This window comes from Fukomys damarensis, unplaced genomic scaffold, assembly GCF_012274545.1.
Source record: "Fukomys damarensis isolate Sample0158 unplaced genomic scaffold, DMR_v1.0_HiC HiC_scaffold_5, whole genome shotgun sequence".
NCBI lineage: Eukaryota > Metazoa > Chordata > Mammalia > Rodentia > Bathyergidae > Fukomys > Fukomys damarensis.
In genome coordinates, this window is record NW_022900917.1 from 31,855,849 (window position 1) to 31,880,988 (window position 25,140).

Genomic DNA, 25,140 nt, shown 5'->3' on the forward strand with positions numbered 1-25,140 from the left:
AGCAGGGCACTTGCCTTGCATGTGCCCGGCCTGGGTGGAATCCCCAGTGCCACAAAACAATGACAACACAAGCAACCGCGCAGCCTGGCACACACAGCCCCGTGACCTGGGCCCTGCTCTGTCCTCATCCCCATCTTCCACTGCCTCCGCCACAGGACTCCTGTGCAGTCTCCTAGCAAGCTAAGCCCTGGCCTCTGCCCTTTCCAGATATGATTCCTCCTTCCTAGCCTCCTTTTCATCCGTGGAAACCAGGTCAAATTGAGGGACAAATAGCGTATAGAGTGAGTTAGTGTCATTTTCTGTGTGGGAGTCTGTGGTACTGGGAATCAACCTAGGGCCTTCCAACTGAGGGCCCATTTTTTATTTTGAGACAGGGACCGGCTAAGTTGTCCAGGATGGATTTGAACTTGTGATGCTCTTGTCTCAGCCTCTCAAAATTCTGGGACTCTAGTTATGTGCTACTACACTTTGCTGAGTATTACTATTATTTCAAAAATAATTCCACAGATAATTAAATTATACAATACTCAACTAAGTCTGGAGAAAAGATTAATTGGAAAGGTCTCAGCCTTTAGTAAATATGTGATTGATAAGGTTTCAGTAGGAGATTCAAGTTCAGTTTCGTATTAGGAGAGCATACTTAGTATCTCCCCTACTGTCTTTTGTTTTCAACAATTCCAAGTCTATCAGAAGGCCTTTGCATTAGTTTCCTCAACATGTAACAAATGCTACTTTGTATATTCATCTCTTCCTGTTTAATTATAAGGATTTGAATTTGCAGCACCAATTAATCAGTAATTAGATAGTACTATACCAGAAGAAATTAAACACATAAAAACAAAAACACAGCTCAGCACAAGGCAGTATCATCTGTATCATTTCATGTAGCATGATTAAAATGCTCCCTGAGAAACATAGCTTAAGAGGGTCATTAGCCATGCATTCCTTTGATGTCATTGTTGACCTCCAATACCAATGGGAAACTTAAAGTTAATCCAGATGGAGAAACACTCTGATTATACTAATGTTTGTTCTTCTTTTCATTCTTCATTGAAAACCTGCTTCATAATACTCAATAGTCTTAATTTTGAGATGGAGTAGTAGGTTTGGCAGTGCAAAATAAATGCATACTTTATAATGTTGTATTCTCTGTTGATCATATTTTTTAAGAAATACATAAACCAGCTTTTGAATTAATTATCAATTAGACTTCTAAAACAAAATGTTCACCTTAGATGTGGAAAAGGGAAGCAAAAAAAGAAGGCACATAAGGGCACATAAGGGAGAGGGAAAGTCATGCCTGCAGCCAGTCCCTCTAGGCATCTGGAGGCCCAGGGGACTCCTCCCTGCAGAGTCCTCCCGCTGTGCCAGCTGCCTGGGCCTTTCAGCCTGGCCCATAAACCTTGTCAGTAAGAAAAAGAAAACTGATAGTTAGAAAAAGAAGTCAGCAAGAAGTCAGCAGCTCCTGTGATTCAGTCTCGGCGGAAATGACAGCAGCACGGCCCCTCTGTGATCCACACAGGCAGGAACTTGTGCCAGCAGAGCCACAGGCCCAGACAGCATCTGTCCAGCAAGGCTTTCTCCTTCTGGGCCCCCAGCTTATTTCTTCCCTCTGTGACCATGACTACATGGGGAAACTGAGACAAAAAAAAACACCCAGAATTACTTCAAGGTGCTTTGCATTCTTGCCTCGGTGCTGTTTTAAGAGGTTTCACTTCTGAGGGAAACTGGCATCACCTCTGCTCCCAAGTGTGGAGCTCTTGTAAAGGGGGACTATTGTAAAACCTTTACATGGTATGCCAAGTGAATGAGCAGGGGTTGTATATGAAATTGTTTTAAAAAGTCCATTGAGAGAATTTCACTCTGCACTCTCAAGCTTGCTTGATGGAAGTGTGTTTAATTTCTGGGTCTCTGAAATGAGTGATTTGTCTTTTGCTGAAACAGTTTGCTAAGAAATAGCATAAAGAGATTTGAGAAGAATTATAGAGGAAAATGTCAAAGAGTCCGGTCTTTTGGTACCTAGGATTGAAAGAGCAGCCTTTGTTGAGTGACTTGGTATTGTGGTGGACACTGGAGAGCCAAGCTGTAATGATTTTTGTAGCTTCATAATGAAACTCAATAACTTCCCAAAATTGAGAACCATTTGATTTTTCCCAGTTTAAGAATTTCTTTCCACCACTATGTTGTGAAGTAGTGCTATGAAGTTTCTAACTTTCAGAGTTCATTGATTTTACAAATTATAGTGTGCACCTGTGAATGAAAGCCACATTTGTCAAAGTGACAATTCATTTGTGGAGATGTTATTAATCTTCTATTGGGCTTCTTCACCTATTCCCTAATTGTAAAATTCTTCTCTCTCAGGAGGTGGTACAATTTGTTTGATGTCAACGTGCTACATAAATTTTTGCCTCTCAACTTTAACTTCTTTACTGAAATAAGTTTAAGCAAACTGATTTCAGTCACCATGATCATTATCTTAAGGACCTTTACTCAGGCCAAAAATGAATGAACCAGAGCAACCTCTTCGCCACAGTGAAGCTCATCCATGGCTCTCATTTATCAAGTTCACTATTCCCATGTCCCATTCTTTGTCTAGTAGGATGGGAAAAGAAAGCAAAAACAAAACTGGAGTCTACACACCCCTAGTCACACTTCTCCTGCCATCTCTCTCATCTCAGTAAATGGCTCTAGCTCAAGACACCCAGCACCCTCCTGAGTTTTAGTTCCTCACTCATCTCCCCGCCCAGAGCCTCAGCTGGCGCAGGTCAGCTGGCACTGCCCCGACCCCGGCCCAAGACACTGCTCCTCTCTCTTCTCCACACTCCTCGTGGGTATCTCCAAACTGGCTGCCCTTTTCTCTTCTGCATTTCCTAGGATCCATTGTCCGTGTGGCAGCTCAGGATTATGTTATACAGATCCATCATACTATGTCACTAGACCTGCTGAAAGCCTTCCTGTTACTTTCCATTCCACTCAGAATAATAATGAAACGACTCGGCCACAGGACTCCTTGTGTCCAGCCCTGCACTGCTCTACCTTTCTCACTGTCGTTCCCTCTTCAGATAGCCCACGTGCATTTCTGCTGCCTCACCCTCTGTGTGGGCTGCTGCTGCTGCTGTTTGGAGCACACTTCCCACACCTGAGGACCAGCTCTCCTGCCTTCACTCTTTACCTCAGATGTCACCTCCCCAGAACGACGTTTCCTGGCTCCCTGAAGTGCAGCCCCCCACGGTCGCTGACATGTCCCCCTGTGTGTGCCCTTCATCAAGAAGCTCATCTGCATGGTGTCTTGCCCATCAGCACACTCAGTAATAGTGGTTAGGAGAACGGTGAATGAGGGAATCCTTTTCCTGATGTGGATGGCTTTGATGGAACAACTGGCCCTCTTCACTTCAGGTTCCTCTTCTATAAAACAAAGCCAGCAGAGCATTAGATCTTGATGGGGAGGAGTTAAGCAAATGCGTGGTGGCATATGGTACCTTCCTCTGCCCGTAGTGAGCATGGTTAACAGTGCTTCTTCCTCTTTTACAGAAAGTCTTCAGAGGAACTAGACATGGACAAGGTGACAGCAGCAATGGTACTAACCAGCTTGTCAACCAGCCCATTGGTTCGAAGCCCTCCTGTGCGGCCAAATGGTAAATGTGCGGTTTGGGCGTGGGAAGGGCCCTTGACGCCAAGAACAGGGCCTCTCTTTGAGCCTGGGGAGCCTCATTCCTGTCAGTTAACCTTGAAGCAGGGGGAGTGTGGGAGAAGTGGAGGCACCAAGGCTATCAGCCTCCTCTGGATCTTTCCAGATCTGTGTCTTATGCACCTGTTCAGTTCACAGTTATTGAGTTCTGCCAGTTGTTTTCTGCCTTGCAGATCCTTGCAGTGTTTATATTCCTTTTTGCTGAGTAAATGGAAATTGGCCCGATGACGTTATTTTCCCTATCCTTTTTACAGTGGTTGGGGCGGGGGTGATTGGATCAAAGAACTCGCTAAGAGTAAAACTTTGTTTTAAAAGCGTTAGTCCAGGCTCCCTAATCAAGTAGAATTATTTAGTCCATTCATTAATTTAGTATACATAGATAGATATAGATATATTTAGTGGGTATCATACACCCAGGTAGTGCACATCCCCAAGACAGTACCTGACACCTACGACGTAAAGGAGAGAGGTTCACTGTGCTCACATTCTCAGTGCACAGTCACCGGCTTCAAGGCAGGAAAGCTGTGGCGGAAAGCAGAGGAGAGCTGTTCTTGTCTTAGTGTCCAAGAAGCAGAGAGAGGGGGGAAGGAGGCCCGGAGGGAGGTACACCCTGACTCCGGGATACCTGGCACCCCACGTCCTAACAGCACGTTCAGCTCTGACCCATCTATGGCCGATGCACAGATGACAGCGGGGCGTGATCCAGTCACCTTCCAAGAGCCTCACTTCTGAACGCGGAGGCCTCTGGGTGATATTCTAGATCTAAACTGAACCATTCTATTTGAGAAAAAAAAGACGATCGGTCATGGTCATATCACTAGCTAGCACTTGTTGAACTATTTGACAAGTACTATGCCTGCTTTATTGAAGTATTTCCCCCAATAACTTTCTAAGAGGTCATCATTACATTACAGATGAACAAACTGAGGTGCATAGGAATTAACTGACTTATAAGTGGCAGAGCTGAAATTCCAGTCCATATCTTTCTGGTTCCATATCTGCTCTCTTCATCATGATATAACAGTGCTTCATATAACTCAGTCTGGTAAATCAAGAGAGCGGGCAGTGGGAGCTGATGTTGGACAGATAAAGCAGGAGCTTTACCATGATGGGCCTGTATTCCTGGCTGTGAGTGTAGACTTTATTCTGAGACCATGAGAGAGCTGTTAAGATGATCAAGTAGCAGAAAGTTAGTACAGTATTAGAGTCACAGGCAGACTAAACAAACCAAAGCCCCATGATGGCCTGATTTGGTGGTCGCTGTGAGGCTATGTAGACACAAGTGAGAAAGGTGAAGATGGTAGAAGCAGCGGAGCCTGGTGATGGACGAAGAGGATGAAGGAGAAAGGGTGTGTGAAGGCTAAGTCCCAGGCAGTTGGTGTACCTCAGCAAGGTTCAGGGAACGAAGGCAGAGGAACAGATGTGCTGGGAAATATTGGGGCACTGAATGAGATTTACCAGAAATGGGAAACCTTTTCTCCAACACTAGAATAGTCCATCATGCCCAGCTGCGTGATGGTTCACACACAATCTGGTTGAAGGTATGAAGAATTAGAATAAGTTTGTACAATATCCAATGAGTCCTCATCTGAACCTGCTCCAACCCCATTCGATGTGGAAAGATCAATCAAGATGCTAGGAATTTAAATCAGTGTCAGTAATCAGCAGTGCCCAGCATCTTGATGCCCTCTGAGCTGTGGTGCTGTTCCCCTGCCATCCCCAGCCCCAGTGAAGCTCAGGTTCCTTGCAGTGAGGCTGCCGTGGGCAGTGGCCAAACACTCTCCACTGCTTGGCAAGGGGCGTCCAGCTTTACCTTTCTCAGTGTGGCAGCACTGCTAAGGAGTACAGTAAAAGAGTACAGTAAAACCAAACCGTATTCTAGGAAAAGGTGGACTTGTTAGAGGAAGAAAAAGATATTTTAAATTCAGCTAATAATTATTTTTACCACTGGATTCTTTTTTTCTAATTGACAACCTTTTTAATGTTCTTTTGTATTTAAAGGTTAGAATTAAAATAAAATTTAATCTTTCAATGCAAACTTTTGTTTGCATAGTAATAGAGTAATTCAGTATTCATTTCTGGTTTAAAAAAAAATAACTACTCAACTAATAACCCCAAATTGTCTAATACCTCCTTTCGTCTACAATAGGAAACAAATTTTTAAATACCGAAAGCAGTTATGACAACGAAGTATTCATATTTCAGGGGTAAAATGACTTACACCGGTGCATCGTAGAAACTGTCGTGATCCCTTTCCATGCCTGACAAGGCTTCTTCCCTCAGGAGGGGCTGCCGAGAGCAGGGGCCTGCAGCACCTCTCTGCACACTTGGGGACTACTTATATAAGATAAGCAGGCGCTGTACCCAAAGAACTGCTACAAATCAGTCCTAACTTTTTCCTGGAAATTTCATTTTTATATTTCACTTTGTTCTTCAGAGTAAATAGTGTCTCAAGAAACACCATTCACAAATTGGGAGGCGAATCCACTTTTGACGCTGCTGTGCAGCGATGATTCTCAAAGTAAAGTCATGTCCTCCTCTGTAACGCGATCACCTTGCTAGCCTCACACAGTTGATTCTGTTGTATCACCGCATGCCAAGGTCGTGTAAGCCTCCCGGGCCTGCAGACAGAGATTTTCCCACTAGGGAACAGCTCGCATGGCCTTGGCCTCAGCCTCAGCCTCAGCCTCAGCCTCAGCCTCCCATGAGGCCTCGCTGGAAGTCCTGTGGTACTAACCAGGGCCTCCTTGTTTCTCAGAGGCGGCTCCCCTCCTGTGGAGGGCAGTCTGTGGGCAGAGGGAGGGAGATGCTAACGAGGCCCTGGGCGCTGGTAAGGTCTGAGCCTGTGTAAACATCCGCTTGATTCTGGCAGGACCTCACTGTGATGAATGGGTAACTTCTGATTCCATTGAAAGCTTCACACCTTTAAACTTTTGTTTCACCTAGTTGAGGAGCACACTGGAAATCTATAATTAGGGAAGATAGTTAGAAAATTTCCCCATGAATGCTAGCCTTCACTTCGTTGTTAATTACACAGACCTTGACAGTATTTTTTTAATGAGGTATTTTGGGACTTTTTTCTTCCTTGTAGTTAGAATAACTTTTTAATGTATTCCAAATGCACATAAATATGGAGGAGAAATTATCCAGAAGGAAAGTTGAATTTATACAAATGCTAATTAAATGTGGGAATCAAGGTAAAGCAAATCTTCAGTGATTAAAAGATACTGCCTCCAAGACATTCTAACTAGACAAAAATCTCTCCACATTAGCAAACGTTTCCCATAATGTTTTCCACCTCAAGTAGAAAGGTAAGACTGAACACCAATCTAATCAGTAATTATTGCTGATAAATTCTTAACTGATCTCAGCGTTGCCTGAAAGAAAAGAAAAGTTCTCGTCATAGGGTCTCTGGTCGCTTACCAGTCACCTGGCAAGATATTTGACTTCTGTGGCTTCGGGGTGCTGGTCTGTTCGGGGGTGGTAGTCTTTACTCGGTGGGAAGGAGGTCGCACCAGTGTTTGGGACTGCCTGAGGAGCAAGGCTGGATGTAGGCCCTTTAGTTGTTGTAGTAAGTAGCTTGGAAAATGGCTTTTGATAACTATCCTGAAAGTATTATTTCTCTTAGAGTATCAAATCCTTCGTTCTTATACATATATTCCAAAAATCAAGTCGTTCCTATTTTTAAAAGTTGAAGTTAGGATCTGGAGGGAGAACAACACCCAGTGACCAAATCATCTGGGAGAAGACTGCAAATAATAACATCGCTCTCAGAAACCCTGCGGTCAGTAACCGCAGAGCCCCTGGACCTTCTGACCAAGAGAATCGACTTGTTACAATCTTCACACCTGTTCCTGCACGGTAGCACACACAGTAGTAGAGCGCTCTTAGAAAACCCTGTCGCGGCGTGCTTAAAAGAAATGAAATGCTTATGCCCTGTAGTGTGATCGGGGAGGGACTTGTGCCTAGGATAAAAATGTACACATTTGTTCAGCTGTTGCAAGGTGCTGAGTGGGACGCAGGGGCCCCTCTAGCGGGACCTGACGCTGTATCTTCGTGCACGCAGAGGGCCTCAGCGGGTCCTGGAAGGAGGCCGGGTGCGTGCCGTCCAGTACGAGCAGCAGCGGCTACTGGAGCTGGAGCGCTCCGAGCGACCAGTCCAACCCGTCCACGCCGTCGCCGCCGCTGTCCGCCGACAGCTTCAAGCCTTTCCGCAGCCCTGCGCAGCCAGATGACGGCATTGATGAGGCGGAGGCTGGCAACCTGCTCTTCGACGAGCCCATTCCCAGGAAGAGAAAGGTGGGTGTGCGCGCGCCGCCCCAGTGCCCCATCCCTGTAACAGTCCTGGAAGTTCCCGAACTGTCTGGATTAAAGACATAGAAATAATGAAAATACTGGTAAGTCTCATCCCCATCCACAACACATTACCCATCTAGGCCTTCCCAATGAGACTTAATTTTTTATATGTAAAATAGTATGTTTTTCTCTTATCTGCTTCAATCAGCTCTGAAGGGTTATTGGGAAATATTTTGTATCTCATTCTTATACAGCCAGCTGTGAAGTATACATGAAAGCTGACACATAAACATATGTACATACTTACGTACAGAAAATTAAAAATTGCAAAGGAAGATTGGTTGATTTTTAAAATTCACTAATTACACTTCATTTAGTCCTGACTACAGTCCTGTATGGAACGCATCATACAGAAATCAAGGGTGCATTTAACTGACCCCACCACCCAAAGCCACGTTTTCCTGAACCTAAAAGGCTCATATTATTTTCATTCTCTTCAAGTACTTTGATTTTTTTTATCCTCACTGGCAGTTTTTAAACAGCAAACTCAATAAAAAGAAAGAAGAAAAGCATTTCTGTTCCCTGTAATGAAACAATAGTACCACTAAATCTAGAGAAAAATGGATGTCAAAATTATTGTGTAAAGATTAAACTGTAGATTATATGCTGGCCTTTACCTTTTGTATTGGCAGTGTCACTATTCATGACTTGGAAATATTCAAAGCCAAGCCTTGCAGGGTGCAGTGCAACCTTTTTCTCCCTAACTTGTTTTGGGAAGGAAGATCAAGTTAGGGCATTGATCTCACCTCTTCCCCCTCGCCCCTCTGAGCATTGCCCAGCGTGTACAGCAGTGGAGGTGGTACAGCTGCCGTTCTCAGGTCCGCTCATGTGAATAACCGTAAGCCGGTTTGTTCTTGCCTGGAGGACAGGGCATTAGTGCAGCCTCTTATCCTTCCCAGAGGCAGCTAAAGAGTTGTGTCCATCAGGCTGGCGGCATTGCTCTGACATCCTGTGAGTCCTGAGGACCCTGGACCTTGCCTGACCAGTCAGGATGGGCGCTGGCCCTCGCATGGGTGTGTTCCTGCAGCAGGCCAGCACGCTGGACCTGAAGTCTCCTCTCGGCTTGCGGCTGCCCCGGTTTCTCCGTTGTGTTGTGTGAATGTATAGTTCTGACTCTCCCCAGTGGGTCCAGCAGTGTGGTGAGGCCACGCAGCACAGCAAACCACCAGTGATTTCGAGGTGGAAGCCTCATGTGAACTTAATCTCATGCGGCTGTGGAGCAAAGCTCATAGTCTTGCATCGCGGTTAGGTCACATTGGTCAGACTTGTATTGAATGGCTTCAGGCTTCAGTGAAGGTAGGGAATGGGTCACCAAAGGAAAAGGAAAAAAAGCATCCTACAGAATGACCTCAGGTGAGGGGACAGGCTGACTCAGCAAGGTGCTGGGGAGTAGGTGTGCATGATGAGCAAGCTAGAACCCTGCATAGAAGCTAGAACCGTCTTCGTGACTTCTCCCCCAGTTCAGACATGCATTTCCCAGGGTGGCACTGGCAGGGTGAAGCCCAGAGCCACTGAGTATTGTACAGATTTTACATACATTATCACTTTGGTCCTTTGAACTTAAAACTACCCTGAATAAATAAAATAGAACTGTTGCTATTCTCTTTTTTTATTTATCTAGTAACCCAATACTTACTAAGCACCTGCCAGACAAAACGCTTAATGCTCTGAGAATAAGGAATAGCCCCAAGCCTTAAATGATGAAACCGGAGTGGGTAGATTGATGTGTAAAGAAGCGGTCATCATTGTGAGCGATGCACACTGTCTCCAAGATGGGGTAGAACGCGGTAACTCTATTAGTTACTTAAGAGATTTTAAGTCGTGTTAAAAGATTTGTAAGAGTTAATTTGCCTGCACTAGAGAATATTTTCTAGCTGGTGGAGCTTTCTGAGTTTGTCTTATTTTCATATTCGTTCTCTTAGACACATGGTATCCATGCACTAAACCAGACTAATTGTAATGATAGTGCGTCTTATGGAGATTGAGAACTTTCTAGATCATGTTCTTCCAAACTGCAAATCTTAATCCATTCTTGTGTTGTGAATCAATTTAATGAACAGTGCTGTTTAATTAATAGGACAGAATAGAATGTACTGCACTTAAGGGTAAGCATTGTCTCTTGATGTTTTCATTTCAGTTGTATATTTATGTATACTGTGCAAAATGTGTCTCTTGTGGAGGCCTATTGTCAAAAAGGTTTGGAAGCCCTGTGTTCTAAAGAGATGATAATATATGATAAATGAAGGTGCCCTGATCAGAAATCAAAACATCCATATTCTAAACTCAACTCTGTGATCCTCAGGATGCAAGAAATCATGTCATAGCCAGGTGTAGCTGTGGACACCTGTAATTGAAGCACTCTGGGAGGATGAGGCAGCAAGGTTGCAAGTGTGAAGTCAGCCTGGGCAACTTAGCAACTTAGACCCTTATCAAAGTTTAAAAAAGAAAAATAAAACAAAAAAGAGCTGGGGATGGAGTACAGTTTGAAAGTACTGGCTCAATACCCAGTGTGAAAAGAGGAGAGAGGAAGTGGGGAGGATTTCACCTTTTTGACCATCAGCCTCTCCCTCACCTCTTAGGACAATCACAAAGGTTAAATGTGATCCTGTGTACTAGAAGTAACAACATTGTTTTAATCTCATTGAGTTTATTGGTCCATTTTAGGGATACAGTACAGTTACATTCATCACTGGGATCTTGCACCTTTACACGACAGATCTTGGTTCTCATTTTTCCCCACACCCCTGCCCTCCCTTCACCCCCTCCACCTTCCCCTGTTTACACTTTGTTTCCATTTTTTCCTTTTCTCATATTTTTTCTTGTCCCTTGTTTCCTTTCCCCTACCCTTCCCACTTCCCCTGCGCCTTTAGCCCTTTTCTTCCTATTTCATGACTGTAACAACATTTTAATGGGTATTTTAGGTCTTCTGAACCAGGTGGGTGGAAGCACTCCTGTGCCTGCATGTGCTGTCTTCTCCTCTCCCCACAAACAAATGCTCACTACCACCTCTCCTGCAGATCTGTGTTCCACTTGTGCAAAGAAGTCAGGAGAGTGAGCTGCATCTTGCAGACAAGGCATTATCTCTTTGGTGGTGTTGTTTTGGTACCCGTGATCAAACTCGGGACCTTGGGCTTGCAAGGCAGGCGGTGGAACCACTGAGCTAAATCCCCAGCCCAAAACATTATCTCTTATATGGGTGGTGAGGAAGAAATATTTCCTGATAATCACTGTATTTTGCGTGTTTAGTTATAGGGGAAATGCTTTTAACTGCAGCATTTCATTTCATCACCCCAAACCTTTGGTATACCCTTATCCTGTTTTCCAGAAGTTCACTGAGATTATGGGAATTGTCCGAGGTTGTGTAGCTTTTATAATGTAGTGAGAACAATATTGGCTTAGCTAAAAAAACGAAAACGAATTTTGAAGCAAATTAATTCAAAGAATCCACATTTCCCTCTGTCCAAAGAGGAGAATAACAGAGGGAAAATAATGAGACACAGCCACAGCCAACATTACAATGCAAAATGGGAGCGGGGTGCAGAAAACTCAGCAAAAAAAATTTTTTTTGAGGGTAGAGAGGGGAATCAAGCAGCCTACTTGGGAGCTGAGCTGCAGGAAGCATCTGTCCCTCACAAGATAGGCCTGCAGCCCGGGTGGGTGAGAATGCGTGACGGGAAACGAAGGCTGCTCCCTCCTGGCTCCACAGGTCAGCCAGTCACGTGTGTCGAGGCCAGTTCTGGCAGAATTTTTCCATTGTGATTCCAGAAGGACACACAACTTCGGCACACAGAGAAAACTGGCAGAAGCCAGGAATTCGGACTTTAGGGAGGTGCAGTCCCTGTTCTGACCACAAGGTGATGCAGTGGCCCTAAATTCTCAGATGCTCCGGGAGAAAACATACGCCATGGAAGACCAAGAGTTAACTGTCCATTCCACTGGACCTCCGGAACACCAGAAGTGCTGATGAGTGATTATTCATGTGTTCTTTGCCATGCCACGTTCCCTATTTCGTTAGATCCCAGGTTCTGTGCACTGTGAAATTGGTATGCCAGCTCAAATATTTACGTGACCTTAAGCAAATCACCTGACCTCTTGGGCTCAGCTTCCTCATCTCTAAACCGCACAGAATGTTGGCACCGTTATCAATGGGGCTGCTGTGAAGATTATGGGAAGAGCTGTAGACATCAGCCACTGTGACTGTGGTTGCCTTTTTCCCATTTGACACCTGGTGGAATGGGAAATCCTCCGTCCTAATCCCACATCGACTACCTGAGAGCCCCTCCCCAACGCGTGCTAAGTGAGAGCAGCAACCTTGGAGACAGGATTTGCAGGTCTACATGGAAACCTGACTCAGGACCCTGCGATTCAGAGCATCAGCAGTATGAGCCTTCGTCAGTCTCATCTCCTTCCCAGGAGTCGTGACCATGAACAAGTTCCCCCTTGCACTGGGGCGAATCTCCAGTCAGAGTAGGAAGTGCTGGGTTAACACGGTGCTCTGGTAATAGCTGCAGGGTGTCAACAATGGACTCGTGCTTTGCTGTGCTGTGCGTTTTCTATCTGTCGGAACCAAACAGCAGTGAATCACTGAATTGTGGATGACTGCTACAAAAAGAAAAACCCATAAAGCCCTCATGCACAAGTATGTTGCCAGTCTGTCCGCTGAGCTAATTCCTGACCTATAATTTTGAGTGAAGAGTGCGTCCTGTAAGGATCGCTGCTCCAGAAATAGACCAACTGTCAAAGTGCTGGGGAAGGCGGAGCTCGGTCAAGCAGCTCTGGGTCAGCTGAGATTTCTCTGGGTGACACCACCATCAGCCAGGGCAGGAGAGCTGACGCCCCATGGAGAGAGCAAAGAAGTGGGGATCGAGGCAGTTCAGTGACAGGGCCTTAGAATAACCAGCCACACAGTGTGTAGGATTGGGGCATTGGAGTTGCAAGGACTTTGGACATCATCTAGTCCGGTCTCAACCTTTCTCCATAGTAAAGGACTACCCAGATGCATCTGGAAATGAGCAGGTACCCCAAGGAGAGGCGTATGTCTACAGCCGATTGAGAAAATAGAGAATAACTAGGGATTCCTATTGTTCAGAAATTCATTTGTCATTACAGAAATCATTGTGCATCCGTCTTCCTTAGGTATCACTTTCACAAGATGAAATGAGCCCATCTTTAGCACGCAGTTCGGTGAGTTTTGACTGATGCCTCTACCTCTACCTGAATAACCACCGCTCTGACAAAGGCCACCTCTCTCTGTGCACCTTTTGGCAGCCAAGCGTACCTCTAGCCACCAACTGATCTGTCCTCTGTCACTACAGATTAATGTCACGGGTTGAAGAACTTCATGTAAATGAAATCATACAGTGTATCTGTTTGGGGTACAAAATACCAAGTGTAGGAAGCAGGAACTCTCATTTATTGCCGGTAGAAATGTAAAATGGTATCACTACTTTGTAAAGCAGCTTGGCTGTTTCTGACAAAGTTAAATATACACTTACCATGTGACCCAGCAATTCCACTCTTGGGTATGTATTTACCTAAGAGATAAGAAAACATGTCTGCAAAAAAGATTTGTAGACAAATGTTCATAGCAGCTTTATTCATTATCACCCTGAACTGGAAACACCCCAAATGTCCATTAGCAGACACATGGATAAGGAAATCGCAGTGTATTCATACAGTGGAGTGCCACACTACAGTAAGGGGGCAAACTGCTGGTCCGAGAAACAGCAAACAATCTAACAAGCATTACACAGTGGGGGAAAAGGCAGAAACAAAAGAACACATTCTGTGTTTTTCCATTTACAGAACTTTTTTTTTTTTTTTTTTTTGTACCAGGCATCGAACTCAGGGCCTTGCACTTGCAAGGCAGGCAGTAGAACCACTGAGCTAAATCCCCAGCCCCTACAGAACTCTTCTTTGATCATTTTTTACTTACTCATCACCACAGCAGCAATCAATAGTGCATGGGAAATGTTTGGTACATTTGCATTCGTTCTTTCCATTAACTTCGCACACCTTCAACATCCAAAACTAGTCATCTCATTTACTCCTTTTATTTTACAAGTAAAAGGGGAAAACTCACAGAGGGAAAGTGATATGTATAAGGCTGCTTTCCCAAATAAGGAAGAGCTGAAACCCACACCAGCTTCTGGGTAGTTACTAACTTTTAAATACCAGGGTACATTTGTCAGTCTTTTGGGGGGCTAAGGTTCTGCATGGAAGTCTGAACCACGAAAGAGCAATTGGAGACCCTGGCGAGAGGACAGGTCCCTACGAGTCAGGTCAGAAGTATGTGTAATGTGCACAGTAAGTGGGCCCTCTCCATCCCTTGGGATGCTGGTCCGCTCTGCAGAAACTCAGATATAGAAGCCTCCACCCTCCACACCAAAGTGCGCGCACACACACACACACACACACACACACACACGCTATCTCGTGCTAGAAATACATACCTGGAGGTCTCAGTTGCCTCCAAAAGGCAATCTGATAGTAACACCAGGCTGCTTGTGTGGTAAAGTGATGTTCCTGAACCTTCTGGAATAGTAGCAGTAGCTGTCATTGACCTTATCGCTAACCGTGCCACATGATACTTCAAAATCAATGCACGTTTCTCCTTCTGGATCTTCAGCGGTCATCTTGTTGGTCCTGTGTATCAGTCTGGATTCTATCGGGAAAGTAGACGCTATTCCATATATCCCAAGCATGAAGTAATTTAAAAATAGGATGGAGGCTGTGCATGGTGGCGCACACCTGTAATCCTAGCACTTGAGAGACTGAGGTAGGAGGATCACTGCAAGTTCTAGGCCAGCCTGGGCTACATAGTGAGTTTAAAGACAGCCTGAACTACATAGTAAGACACTGTCTCAAACAAACAAACAAAAAAGAAATAGGATTGAGGCTGACTGGCCAGTAGAAGGACAAGTAGAGAAAAGATCTGGGAGATTTTGTTCAAAGATCTTAGCTTTCAGGACCACTCACTCAGCCTCTAAGACAGCCCCGGTGCTGCAAAGTAAGAACTTTCTAGGAAATTCTCTGTAACTGTCACAGCCAGGGCACCAGGATTGGAGGCTTCAAATAGCTGGTCTGCGAGCTTCTGCGCCTCTCGCATCAGGCACGTGTGAGTCTCCAGGAGTGTTTTCTGTTGCCTTGTGGGGTTGTGACTGTTAAATAAGGTGACGTGTGGAAGATTCGAGCATAGACCAGGCACATAGTGGTTCCCAGGCGGCGGTGGCCCATCTCCCCTTCCTCGGTGCTCTCAGCTGCTTAGCGTAAAGGGGGCCATGCTGCTCGACTTCAGCTGACTTTGTCTTAGTGTTGCGCAGAAGTGCTTTCCATTCGGGTGAATTTTCAGCTGTTGCTCCCTGCGTGTGTGGACGTTCCAGCTCTGAGAACATCTGTTGGAGCCACGAGGAGCAGCCAGGCTTGGAGCACAGATGAGCCGTTCATACTTGGCCGCTGTGACTCTGCCAGCAGCCGTGCTTGCTTTGGCTTCCTTGGGTGAGCTTGGACCCGCGCACCGATCTGGGCGGTGTTTATTTAGCTATTTTTGCTGTTCCCCTCCTCCCGTGGCATGCTGCAGTGTAACAGCGAGTAGTCTGTTTGTAGACAAAGGATTGGTTTCACCTAGGTGTAGTGAGGGGACTTTGAAAAGTGCTCCACTGCTGTTTAAGGAGCTTCATGCCTTGAAGGAAGAACACCCTTGACTTACATAAAGAGAAGCCACTTTATTTCATTCAAGTTGAGAAATCACACTAGTATGCTTTGTTCTTCCCAATCACGAGATGTGATCAAATACCATGAATATTTAAATAAAATGTTTATTACAGTAAAAGACACACTGCCATTCATCGCTCTGAAAATACTCCCCGTGGCTCCACACCCACTTGTCTCATGGTTCTTGCCCATTTCTGAAGCAGTTCTGGAATTTCTCTACTGTGAGTGTCTCTTGTTGGCAGCCTCAAGGATATCCTGAATTGATCTAAAATGTTTATGACAAGTTTCATCAAATAAATACATTCCAGTGTGTCCTCACCCGCCTCACTCACTGGGTCTGACACTGTGTGACTTAGGGTTCCTTCCCCAAATTCAAAATGACCATAAAAGGGAAACGTTTTGAATCAATTCAGGACCTTGAGGCAGCCATGACAGCACAACTAAAGAGACGGAAGTGGACTTCTAGAACTGCTTCAGAAACTGACAGAAATGATGGCTAAGTGTGTTCAAAGTGAGGGAGAGGATTTGGAAAGAATTAATGGTAGTGTGTCTTCTACTGTAATATTTTTAATTTAAACATTCACTTTATTATTTGATCAAATATAGTCAAATATTCAAATCAGTATTTTTTTAAATGATGTTTTAAAAATTGAAAACAGGACAATTTTTTAAGTCAGAAGTTAACATAAAAATAAGATGTCCCCACCCAATAGTCCCCTCATTTTACTTTATTATTTATTCCCTCTCCAAAATAATGCTATTCATGCTTTTCTGTAACCCGCTTTCCCTTGTATCAGTTAGACCCGGGCACGCCCAGAGTACTGGGAGAAGTCCGGTGAAGACCCGTACGAAAGTGGTCTGGGACCTTGGGGAGCAGCCAGGCACAGCCATTACCACTCCTAAGCCCATAGAGCCAAGAGAGGTTTCCAGAACCCAGAGGATTACAAGAACTCTAGAAATTCAGCTGGGGGAGAGAAGTGGCAGGTTTGGTAAGAGAAATGTAGTCACCACACGCAGCTGCAGCCGGGCGGAGAGGGAGTGAGGGGGTGGGAACCTCCCGTTCCCGTCTCTTGTGCCTCCCTGCATCCGTCTGGTGGGCCCTATTGACTTCGTCCAACAAGAACCCTGTGGGCCCTTTGGCTGACGTACATCAAGATCAGCTTCCTGGGACTCTGGGCAGGGTGCACAAAGGAGCAGAGGGCCTCCAGGGTTGAATTGAGCAGACCAGCGATTCCCTTGATGGGTGACAACTTTTCACATCCAAGAAGCTTTACTTACAACTTCATTGAGATTGCTTAATATTCAGTTATGTGAAATTAATTTAACCAACCCCCCATTGCCCACCTTAAGGCTACTTCTAATTTTTCTCAAGACGAAAAATCAGTGTAATGAACATTTATTTATTTATAAATGGGGGGGAACCACCAAAGAATGCATACATTAGGAAAGGAAAAACTTGTATAAATACTTTAAAACTAATTTTATTGAGACATCATGAGAATAATAAAAATTAACTTTGGCCTCTACAGTTACAAGAGGTGCTCCAAGTGGTGGCCATTAGCTTTCAGACATTTATTACTAAGACAAACTACTGAAATGTGTACACGTTTTTGTTAGACTATATATATATGCAGGCATTTTGAGTTATTTTCTTTGGCTGTATCCCTAAAAAGTGAGGGTCAGAGTTATAGGCAGTTCTGAAGCTTTTAATTTGTTCTTCCCTCCAGATTTAGAGATGACGTACTGCATGTGAGTAAACTAACCTCTGACAGATTCGGGTGATAAATGTGAGTTGTTCAAAAGGAAGAGGTAAGGAAGAGGTAGAGGAGAAAGCAGAGCTACCCCTCTGGAAGGGTTTTGGGAGTGCCTCTCTCCCAAAACTGTGCAGGGTCTTTCTACTCTATGTAATTATGTTTCTGAGTTCACATTTGCATAAGCCTTGCAAATCAGCAGGAGTTTGCTCTAGCTATAGCTCTAGAATGCCATGCTGTGTTAATGACACAAGTAATTATAAGTTAAACAGCATTTTTTTCCTGTAATATATTTTCTCTTCTCATCTGGTAGACTTAGGCCTTCCTCATATAGCTGACAGTGCAGGGAGTGTAACATTGAAGAGCAAATTATGCTACATTAAAAAGAATGTTGTCTATAATCCAACCCTCAACACACAAGGCATGAGCAGAGGCATCCCAGTGAAGTTCATTTTCAGCTAGGTAAGGTGAGCAGTATTAACTGTGTTGAGAGATCTTAAATTCTTCAGACCAGTAACCTTTTGGCAAATATTCTTTGCACGTAGATCATTTACAATGTGAACTTCACAAAATGCTAAGCAAGTTAAGATGTCACAAATGTATCTCATCTTTGTGGGCCCAAAACACAATTTCTTGAGATTGTACACAACAGATAGCTATTAAGCAAGGTACTTTTTTAAACGCTGAGGGGGTTGGGCAAGAAGTCAGAGTTCCTTGTCTCAGAGAGTTTGCTATGCTAAAACACTACTTAATCTTTATTGAGGCCCCAGCCAAGAGTCTTGATCTCCTGCAAGGCAATTTGACACAAGGTGAAAGAAAGACATGGAAACAAGCTTAAACCCAAAGCAGGGGGGAAAGAAAAGAGAGAAAGCAGGAATCTGGGATTGTCTGAGCTGAGACACCAGGCACCCAAGACCCCCTGTATTTATTGATTACAAGCATGGGAAGAAACAGGGCCGGGTGTATGTGAGACATCTAGTGATAGCAGTTATCACAGGCAAGACTGGTAAAAGAAGGGTAATGCATTCTTGCAGAAGGAACAAAGGGAGACCAGGGCTGGGTCATAACGAACCAGTAACTCATAAGGTCAGTGAGTGAGGCCAAAATGCCAGGGAAGGAATTCATTTGGAGCCACACTGTCCTCAGCTGTGATAATATCTCAATCGGGGACCTGCAGCTTCACAGACCAGGACTTAGGTCTCTGCCACAGCCTGCCAGTAAACTGGGCAGGGTGTGGGGGGTGTGAGCTACAAATCTTTAGCCAACAAATGTTTTTAGAGACCCTATCAGGGAACCCAAAAGAAGTGCATGTGTAATAGAGGAGGGATAAATAGTTGCAGTTGGTGCTTATCCCAGGAATTGGAGAAGAGAACACGGGGTATATCACTAGTTCACTGATTGCAGAAAAATATTAGTCATACAACTTCATTGTATTTTAGGCATTGATACCTCTACCTGAACGAATGAGTGATAAGGAAAGGAGTTACACTATAACATTTATTTTTCTGTAATCAAGACCAAGCTCTACTACTTAGCAGTTTTAAAAATGAATGTTTGACATATTATTGCAAAGACAAGGGACAAGCAATCTTATAAACAATACTTGTTTTGGCATAACTGTGATTGTCATTTCCTAAAACAGCAATTTGAGGCCTTTAAAAATCTCTAGGGTATGGAAGGAATCTGGCTTTATATCTTGTGTCATAACATGATATTAATTACAAAAGCCACTGTCTGACTCGCTAGTAAGAAGGATCAAATGGCACTGGCTAAGTATCAAAACTTGTTGGAATCTTATTTCTTACCATGAAATAACATATGTCTTGCCCATTCCTTTCCCACTCTCACTAGACAACAATTTCATCGTTATCTGGTCTCCTCAATCTCACACACAGCCTCCCTCTCTGCCCTCGGCCACCCCCTCACTTCCTACCTCACGGAGATATTAGAAACAGGGATGCTTTTCTTTTCTCCTGTCCCAAACTGGTGAGCTAACTGCATCCATATCTGCCAGCCAGTTCCCCTCCTTTTACCACTCGGCACTGTTCCTTCACGTCTAAGGCAGTGCTTCTGCCTGCCGTAGGTGCCAGTGCTTACCTCTGATATCTGCTGTGGAATTCACCCTCCAGTGAACCCACGCCTGGAAGGCACCATCAGCTTCTTGTCTTTGCAATCCTTCCCATCCGTGGAAAAAACCCATTTTAGTGCCCTTCATGTCCATAGACCTTCTTCTGACTGCGCATAGGCCAGCAAAATTTCTTGAGAAAGTTGACACTTACTTTCTCCCTAACCTTAAAATTCCACTTATTCTGCAGTCCTGATATTCATCCCTACCTCGCTACAAATCCTGCTGTTGAATGGGTCACCAGTAGTCTCCACATGCTGAATTCAAGGGACACTCCCCAGTCCTTGTTCAGCGCTGTGAGTCATACTTCCTTCCCGAAGTGCTTTCTTCTATCTGTTGATCCTGGTTGCTGCTCTCTCTTCTTTCTGCATCTCAGGCTGCAGCCTGAAACACTGAGTGTCCCAGTGTCCTGGACACTCTGATCGTCTCTGCTGCATTTTCTATTGCACAAGCTGTAAATGCTCCTGCTCCTGACTCCAGATTTTCATATCTGGTTCTGACATGCCTGAGTTGCAGGCTCATATATCTAGCATCCTGCTTGCTATGTCCTTTTTATATATAATAGTGACCTCAAAATTAATATAGTGAAAACAATCACAATTCACACGCTTTTTCAAACCTAAACGTAGAAGTCTTCTTTCGTACCATCCCTTTGGTCATTCCTCATGTTCAGTTAGCAGCAAGAGCTGCTGGGACTGCTACCACAATCCATCCTGAATGTGCCCACTTTCCTTCACACTCAGGGCCCAGATATTCTGAGCCACTCTCCTTTCTAACCTGCCAAAGCATCCATACTGGTGATGTGATTTGCTCTCTCCCCCAAAAGTAACTAATAATCTTTTAAACCTAAACTGTAAATGTCATTCCACTTCTCTTGTGATTTTTCTACTTTGGGGCTGGGGAGAGTACTGTGGTTGAACCCATGGCCTTCACACTGAGCTACGTCTCTAGCACCGCCCCCTGCACCTTTTTTTGGAGACAGGGTCTTATTAAGTTGTTAAGCTGTCCAGGCTGGGCTTGAACTTGTGAATCTCCTGCCCCAGCCTCCCAGAGTGCTGGGACTATAGGTGTGCACCACTATTCCAGCCCCACTGACTTTTCTTTTAAAATAAAATAAAATAAAATCCACATCCCTTATCTTCACCTACATAATCTGGCCCTGCCTCATCTCAAACAGATTACTCCCTTATTTCACTTTAAACATCTTTCTTTCTGCCCCTTGGCCTTGCTCCACTCTTTCCTGTCTTTAAGCCTTGGAAAACTAGCTCTTAGCATGGCTGTTCCTTCAGCCCTCAGATCTCAACTCAAAGCCACCTGCTATATACTGCATTCTTTTCCCACCAGGATTTCATTTCCTTGTGAGCAGCTGCATTTTCTGCTCTCTGTTCCCAGCACCTGGAATAGTCTTTTCCAAAAAGATATTTTATTTAGTGAATGAAAGAATACTATCAACAAAAGGTTAAGAATGAATCAAAAAGTGTTTTTGTCTATCAAGACTTCATATCCAGACAGATATTTGGAGCCTCACATACCTGTTTTGGTTTGAGACATTAATTCCCTTATTTGGGAGAGATCGTCTATAGTATAACTTTATCATTTGAAAAATGGGCAAAAGGCACTTAATATTGCTAGGTCAAATTATATGTTTTAAACAAAATAGCTAAAAATACCAAGAAGAATTCCTTTTGTGCACTTTGGGAGTTGGGGGCTAGATTTAAATCTTCCCTTGGGCCTATGTCACATCCTGTGTATTTAGATCCATGGCCCAAGGAGATGAGGGAGTCAGAAGCTCAGGGGTCTGCTTATGAGGAACACAACCGTGGGAGAATCTCCTCACAGCCCTCCCACAGCCTCAGCCCCCTCTGCATACTGTATAGAGCCTGCTGAGGGTATGGGAGCTGCAAAGTCACTGGGCAGCTGTGAATGCTGTCACTCTCCAGAGCCCCTGGAGCACATGGAGCTCATGAAACCCACAGGAACTGTGGGCCTCTTCCGTGATCACAGATCTCCTCCTAACATGCTGCTGGGCTTTGTCCTCTGCTTGTTGGGCCAAAAGCATCTGTTTTTCAGCTCACAGAAGCTCTTCAGTTCCAAATGCTTCCAAGTCCTTTTTCAACTGGGAAACCTAGGGAAAGTCCTCAGTGGGGAGTGGCTGTCTAGAATCATCTTCTGGATGAGGACCCATCAGTGTAGCATGATGAGTCATCTTTTCAGTGTGTGAATGGTGGCTTCATAGACCTGGGGATAGGGTGGTAGGAACCCAGGAACTCCATAGCAGAAGTCCTAGTAGGTAGGGAAGAGGGAATGGGGATGTTACCAGAACTCCTGCAAGTGAGTCCTGGTCTTCTGTGAGCCACAACGGCACAAGGCAAATTAATGAATAAAGACAGGAAACGAGACATAGAGAACAAGCTGACCTTTGGGCCTGATCAATGTTTCTTTGGGCAGCAAAGACAAAGGCACTTCAAGCTTGCCACAACTTTAGTCAGTTCATTGAGGGTAACAGATGACTCCAAGGCCAGCAATAATCCTAGGATGATGAGGAATTTATGTTGATTAGGAATTTGTCCCTCCCCAGGTGAAACTTTTCACTTACTACTCAGTTCTTAAGAAACCAGGATGTCTTCAGCTGATGTAATCCTGCCCTGGAGTGTCATAGCATCATGGGACCATTGAGGTCTCAGCTGTTACCAGAGGCAAAAATGGAGCTATGTCTCAACATGCCATAGCCAGCCTGTAGGCAGGAAAATGAGGCCTGATCACAATTTAATTGTGAAATGATTTTACCCAAAATTATGTAGAATTGCTCCTAACACTAGTAGACATATAAACAATGCTACATAGGTTTCCTCCGTGCAGACAAGGAGTTACCACTGCTGTGTATGTTGTCATGCAGACCTCAGAAGCTTGGTACACCACAGGTTTATTTGTTTCTCATGTCACAGTCCAATTAAGTCAATGGGGAGGTGGAGGGGGAAGGGGACTTTGATGCACACAGCCCCCCCAGGGACTCAAAGTCCTTCATTCTGGTGCAGGAGTCTTAGCCTGGAGTTCACAGATCCCCAAAGGGTGGTGCAGAATTTAGAGGTAGGGGAGGCTATGAATTTGGATGGGGGAAAAGTAAATCCTTATTGTCATCAGCCAGGCATTGTGGCACACACCTGTAATCCCAGCACTCGCGAGGCTGAGGCAGGAGGATCACTGTGAGTTTGAAACCAGCCTGGGCTGCATAGTGAGTTCTGGGTCAGTCTCAAACATAGTGAGACTCTGTCTCAAAAAAAAAAAATCCTTATTATTATCTTAACTATAATCTGACATTTCCTGCAATTTTGATTAAAGCATCAAATCCTAATAATATTAGCACCAAATACCAGTAGAATCATAGAATCCATATGACATAATTTTATTAGATAGTATAAGTATTTATGCTTAATACTACTCTGAAGTTACAGTTATTATAAGACCCACTTCAAGATCTTGTAATCTAGACTAAAGAGTATAATATTGCCATAGTATAACATTTTTAACCTTTTTATAAGTATATTTCAATATACTTGCTTTTCTTTTAATTTTGTTTTATTTTTTCTTACATTTTATTTTAAACATTATAAAGAACTATTCTGAGAAGGGATCCATAAGTTTCACCAGACTGCCAAAATAGTTGACGACAAACAAAAGATGAAGAACTTCTGAATTAGTGGATCTTCAGCCCCTTAATTCTTGGGCCAACAGATCCAGCAAGTTAACAGATTGGGTTGGGAGTAGCATTTGGGAAGTAGTTTAGGATGAGACTTCAAAGGAATGTGTGTCCCTTCTGCCCTGTTCCATGAGTCCTAACTCACTGACAAAACCCTTCTTGGCTGCAAGGGAGGCTGGGAAATGAGCTCTGGCTGTGTGCAGGGAGGAAAAGCAACTGGGGCTCCATGAGCACATGGAGGTGACTGTCACTGAGCCCATGGAAACAGTTTGCAAAGAGATGGCACCCCAGAGATGAGCGACCCCCTCTTCCCCACGAGACTTACCCCACCAGACTCATTACAGGAAGCACAGTCAACATCATGCCATGGTGGCTACTGAGAATTGAAAGTTTATTCCTGTTGGGGCTCTGCTACATGATTCACTCCCATGACCTCACTTGATCCTCAGAACAAAACCATGACGCAGGTACTGTTATTGTTCTTACTTTATAAATAAGAACTTTGGGACTTGAAAAATAAGTCCGACATAGTACCTTCAAACACTGTGCTGAACTATTTTTGAAAAATACCGAGACCTTCACTGAAAACATGGTATTGTGCACTGATGGGAAGGGAAGCTTCCAGAGCCAGACTCCTGGAGCTGTTGTACATCTCTGCCAGTAGCCAGGTCATTGCCTGGGTACCTGAGCATCTGTAGGATGGAGATTAATAATAGCATCCCTCTTTTAGGATTAAATGAGGTAAACACTTAGAATAGCACAGCACCTAACAGGTGTTCGGTGACTATTAGCCACTGTGACCACCTTTGTGGACATGGTCTGAAAAATTCCAGTAGAGTTCAGTTTTCTTAAAGAAATAGGGACATATCTGAGGTCACCACAATACACCAGCCCAGGAAGTTCTGAGAATGGTGTGCTGAGTTCTGGTCTAGAGCGGAGAGGAGCTGTCGCTTTTCTAATGAAGGAGAACTGTGGTGAGATAGCAAAAGACAAATACTGAATGGTTAGTTTTCATTGTAATGTAACTTTTCTCTCCCTGTCGTAGAACTCCATGAAGGTGATGTTCAAATGCCTCTGGAAGAACTGTGGCAAGGTGCTGAGCACTGCAGCAGGTATCCAGAAACACATCCGGACCATCCACCTCGGGTAAGGCTGCCCTCCTTGCACAGTGGAGTGGGCTCCAGAGGGTCGAGCCAGGCTGCCGGCCAGCACGGAGATCAAGCTCTGAGTTGTGCCTTAGAAACTCTGGATGCCAGGACAGGTCGTTGTTCTTATCTCTAGGCGGCCACTGCCGGTCAGATGTTACAAGGCAAGGCACAAGGATTTTTTTCCTGAGTCAACTAGCATAGGGGCTCCTAATCTGCAGTTGTGATTCAAAGGATCCCTGAACCCCTGAAATTGTCTGTAAAATGAAATGTGTATTTATTTTTCTAGTAAAGAGTACTTGTGACTTTGGGGCTCAAAGGGATATCTTGCCTAAAAAGATTTAAGAATTACTGCACCAAACCACACTGCTGTACTCTTCTTAAAACGCCTCTTGGTGGCTGGGCGTGGTGGTGCACACTTGTAATCCCAGCACGCAGGAGGCTGAGACAACAGGATTGCAAATTTGAGCCCATCCTGGGAAATTTAGCCACTTGGCAACACCTTGTCTCCAAAAGAGGTGGGTTGGGGGTCTGAGGATGTAGCTCAGTGTGAAGGCCCAGGGTTCAACCTCTAGTACCACAAAAAAAAAAAAATGCCTCTTGGTCTGATTCAGTCTTCCTGTCGCCCGAATAAGTGCTTTATCTGTAAAATGTACACTTTGCCT

General features: G+C 44.5%; 1 protein-coding gene across 2 annotated transcripts in view; it reads left to right on the forward strand.

The window, feature by feature from the left end:
• Znf704 (zinc finger protein 704) overlaps positions 1 to 25,140 on the forward strand; it is a 145,032-nt gene that overhangs the window by 89,004 nt on the left and 30,888 nt on the right. Inside the window, exons 3-6 of one of the 2 annotated variants that reach the window (XM_010636244.3) lie at positions 3,532 to 3,635; positions 7,755 to 7,987; positions 13,181 to 13,228; positions 24,376 to 24,476. In XM_010636244.3, the coding sequence (XP_010634546.1) occupies positions 3,532 to 3,635; positions 7,755 to 7,987; positions 13,181 to 13,228; positions 24,376 to 24,476 (486 nt within the window). The remainder of the gene's footprint in view (positions 1 to 3,531; positions 3,636 to 7,754; positions 7,988 to 13,180; positions 13,229 to 24,375; positions 24,477 to 25,140) is intronic. The other variant, XM_033760434.1, reaches the window with a different exon arrangement.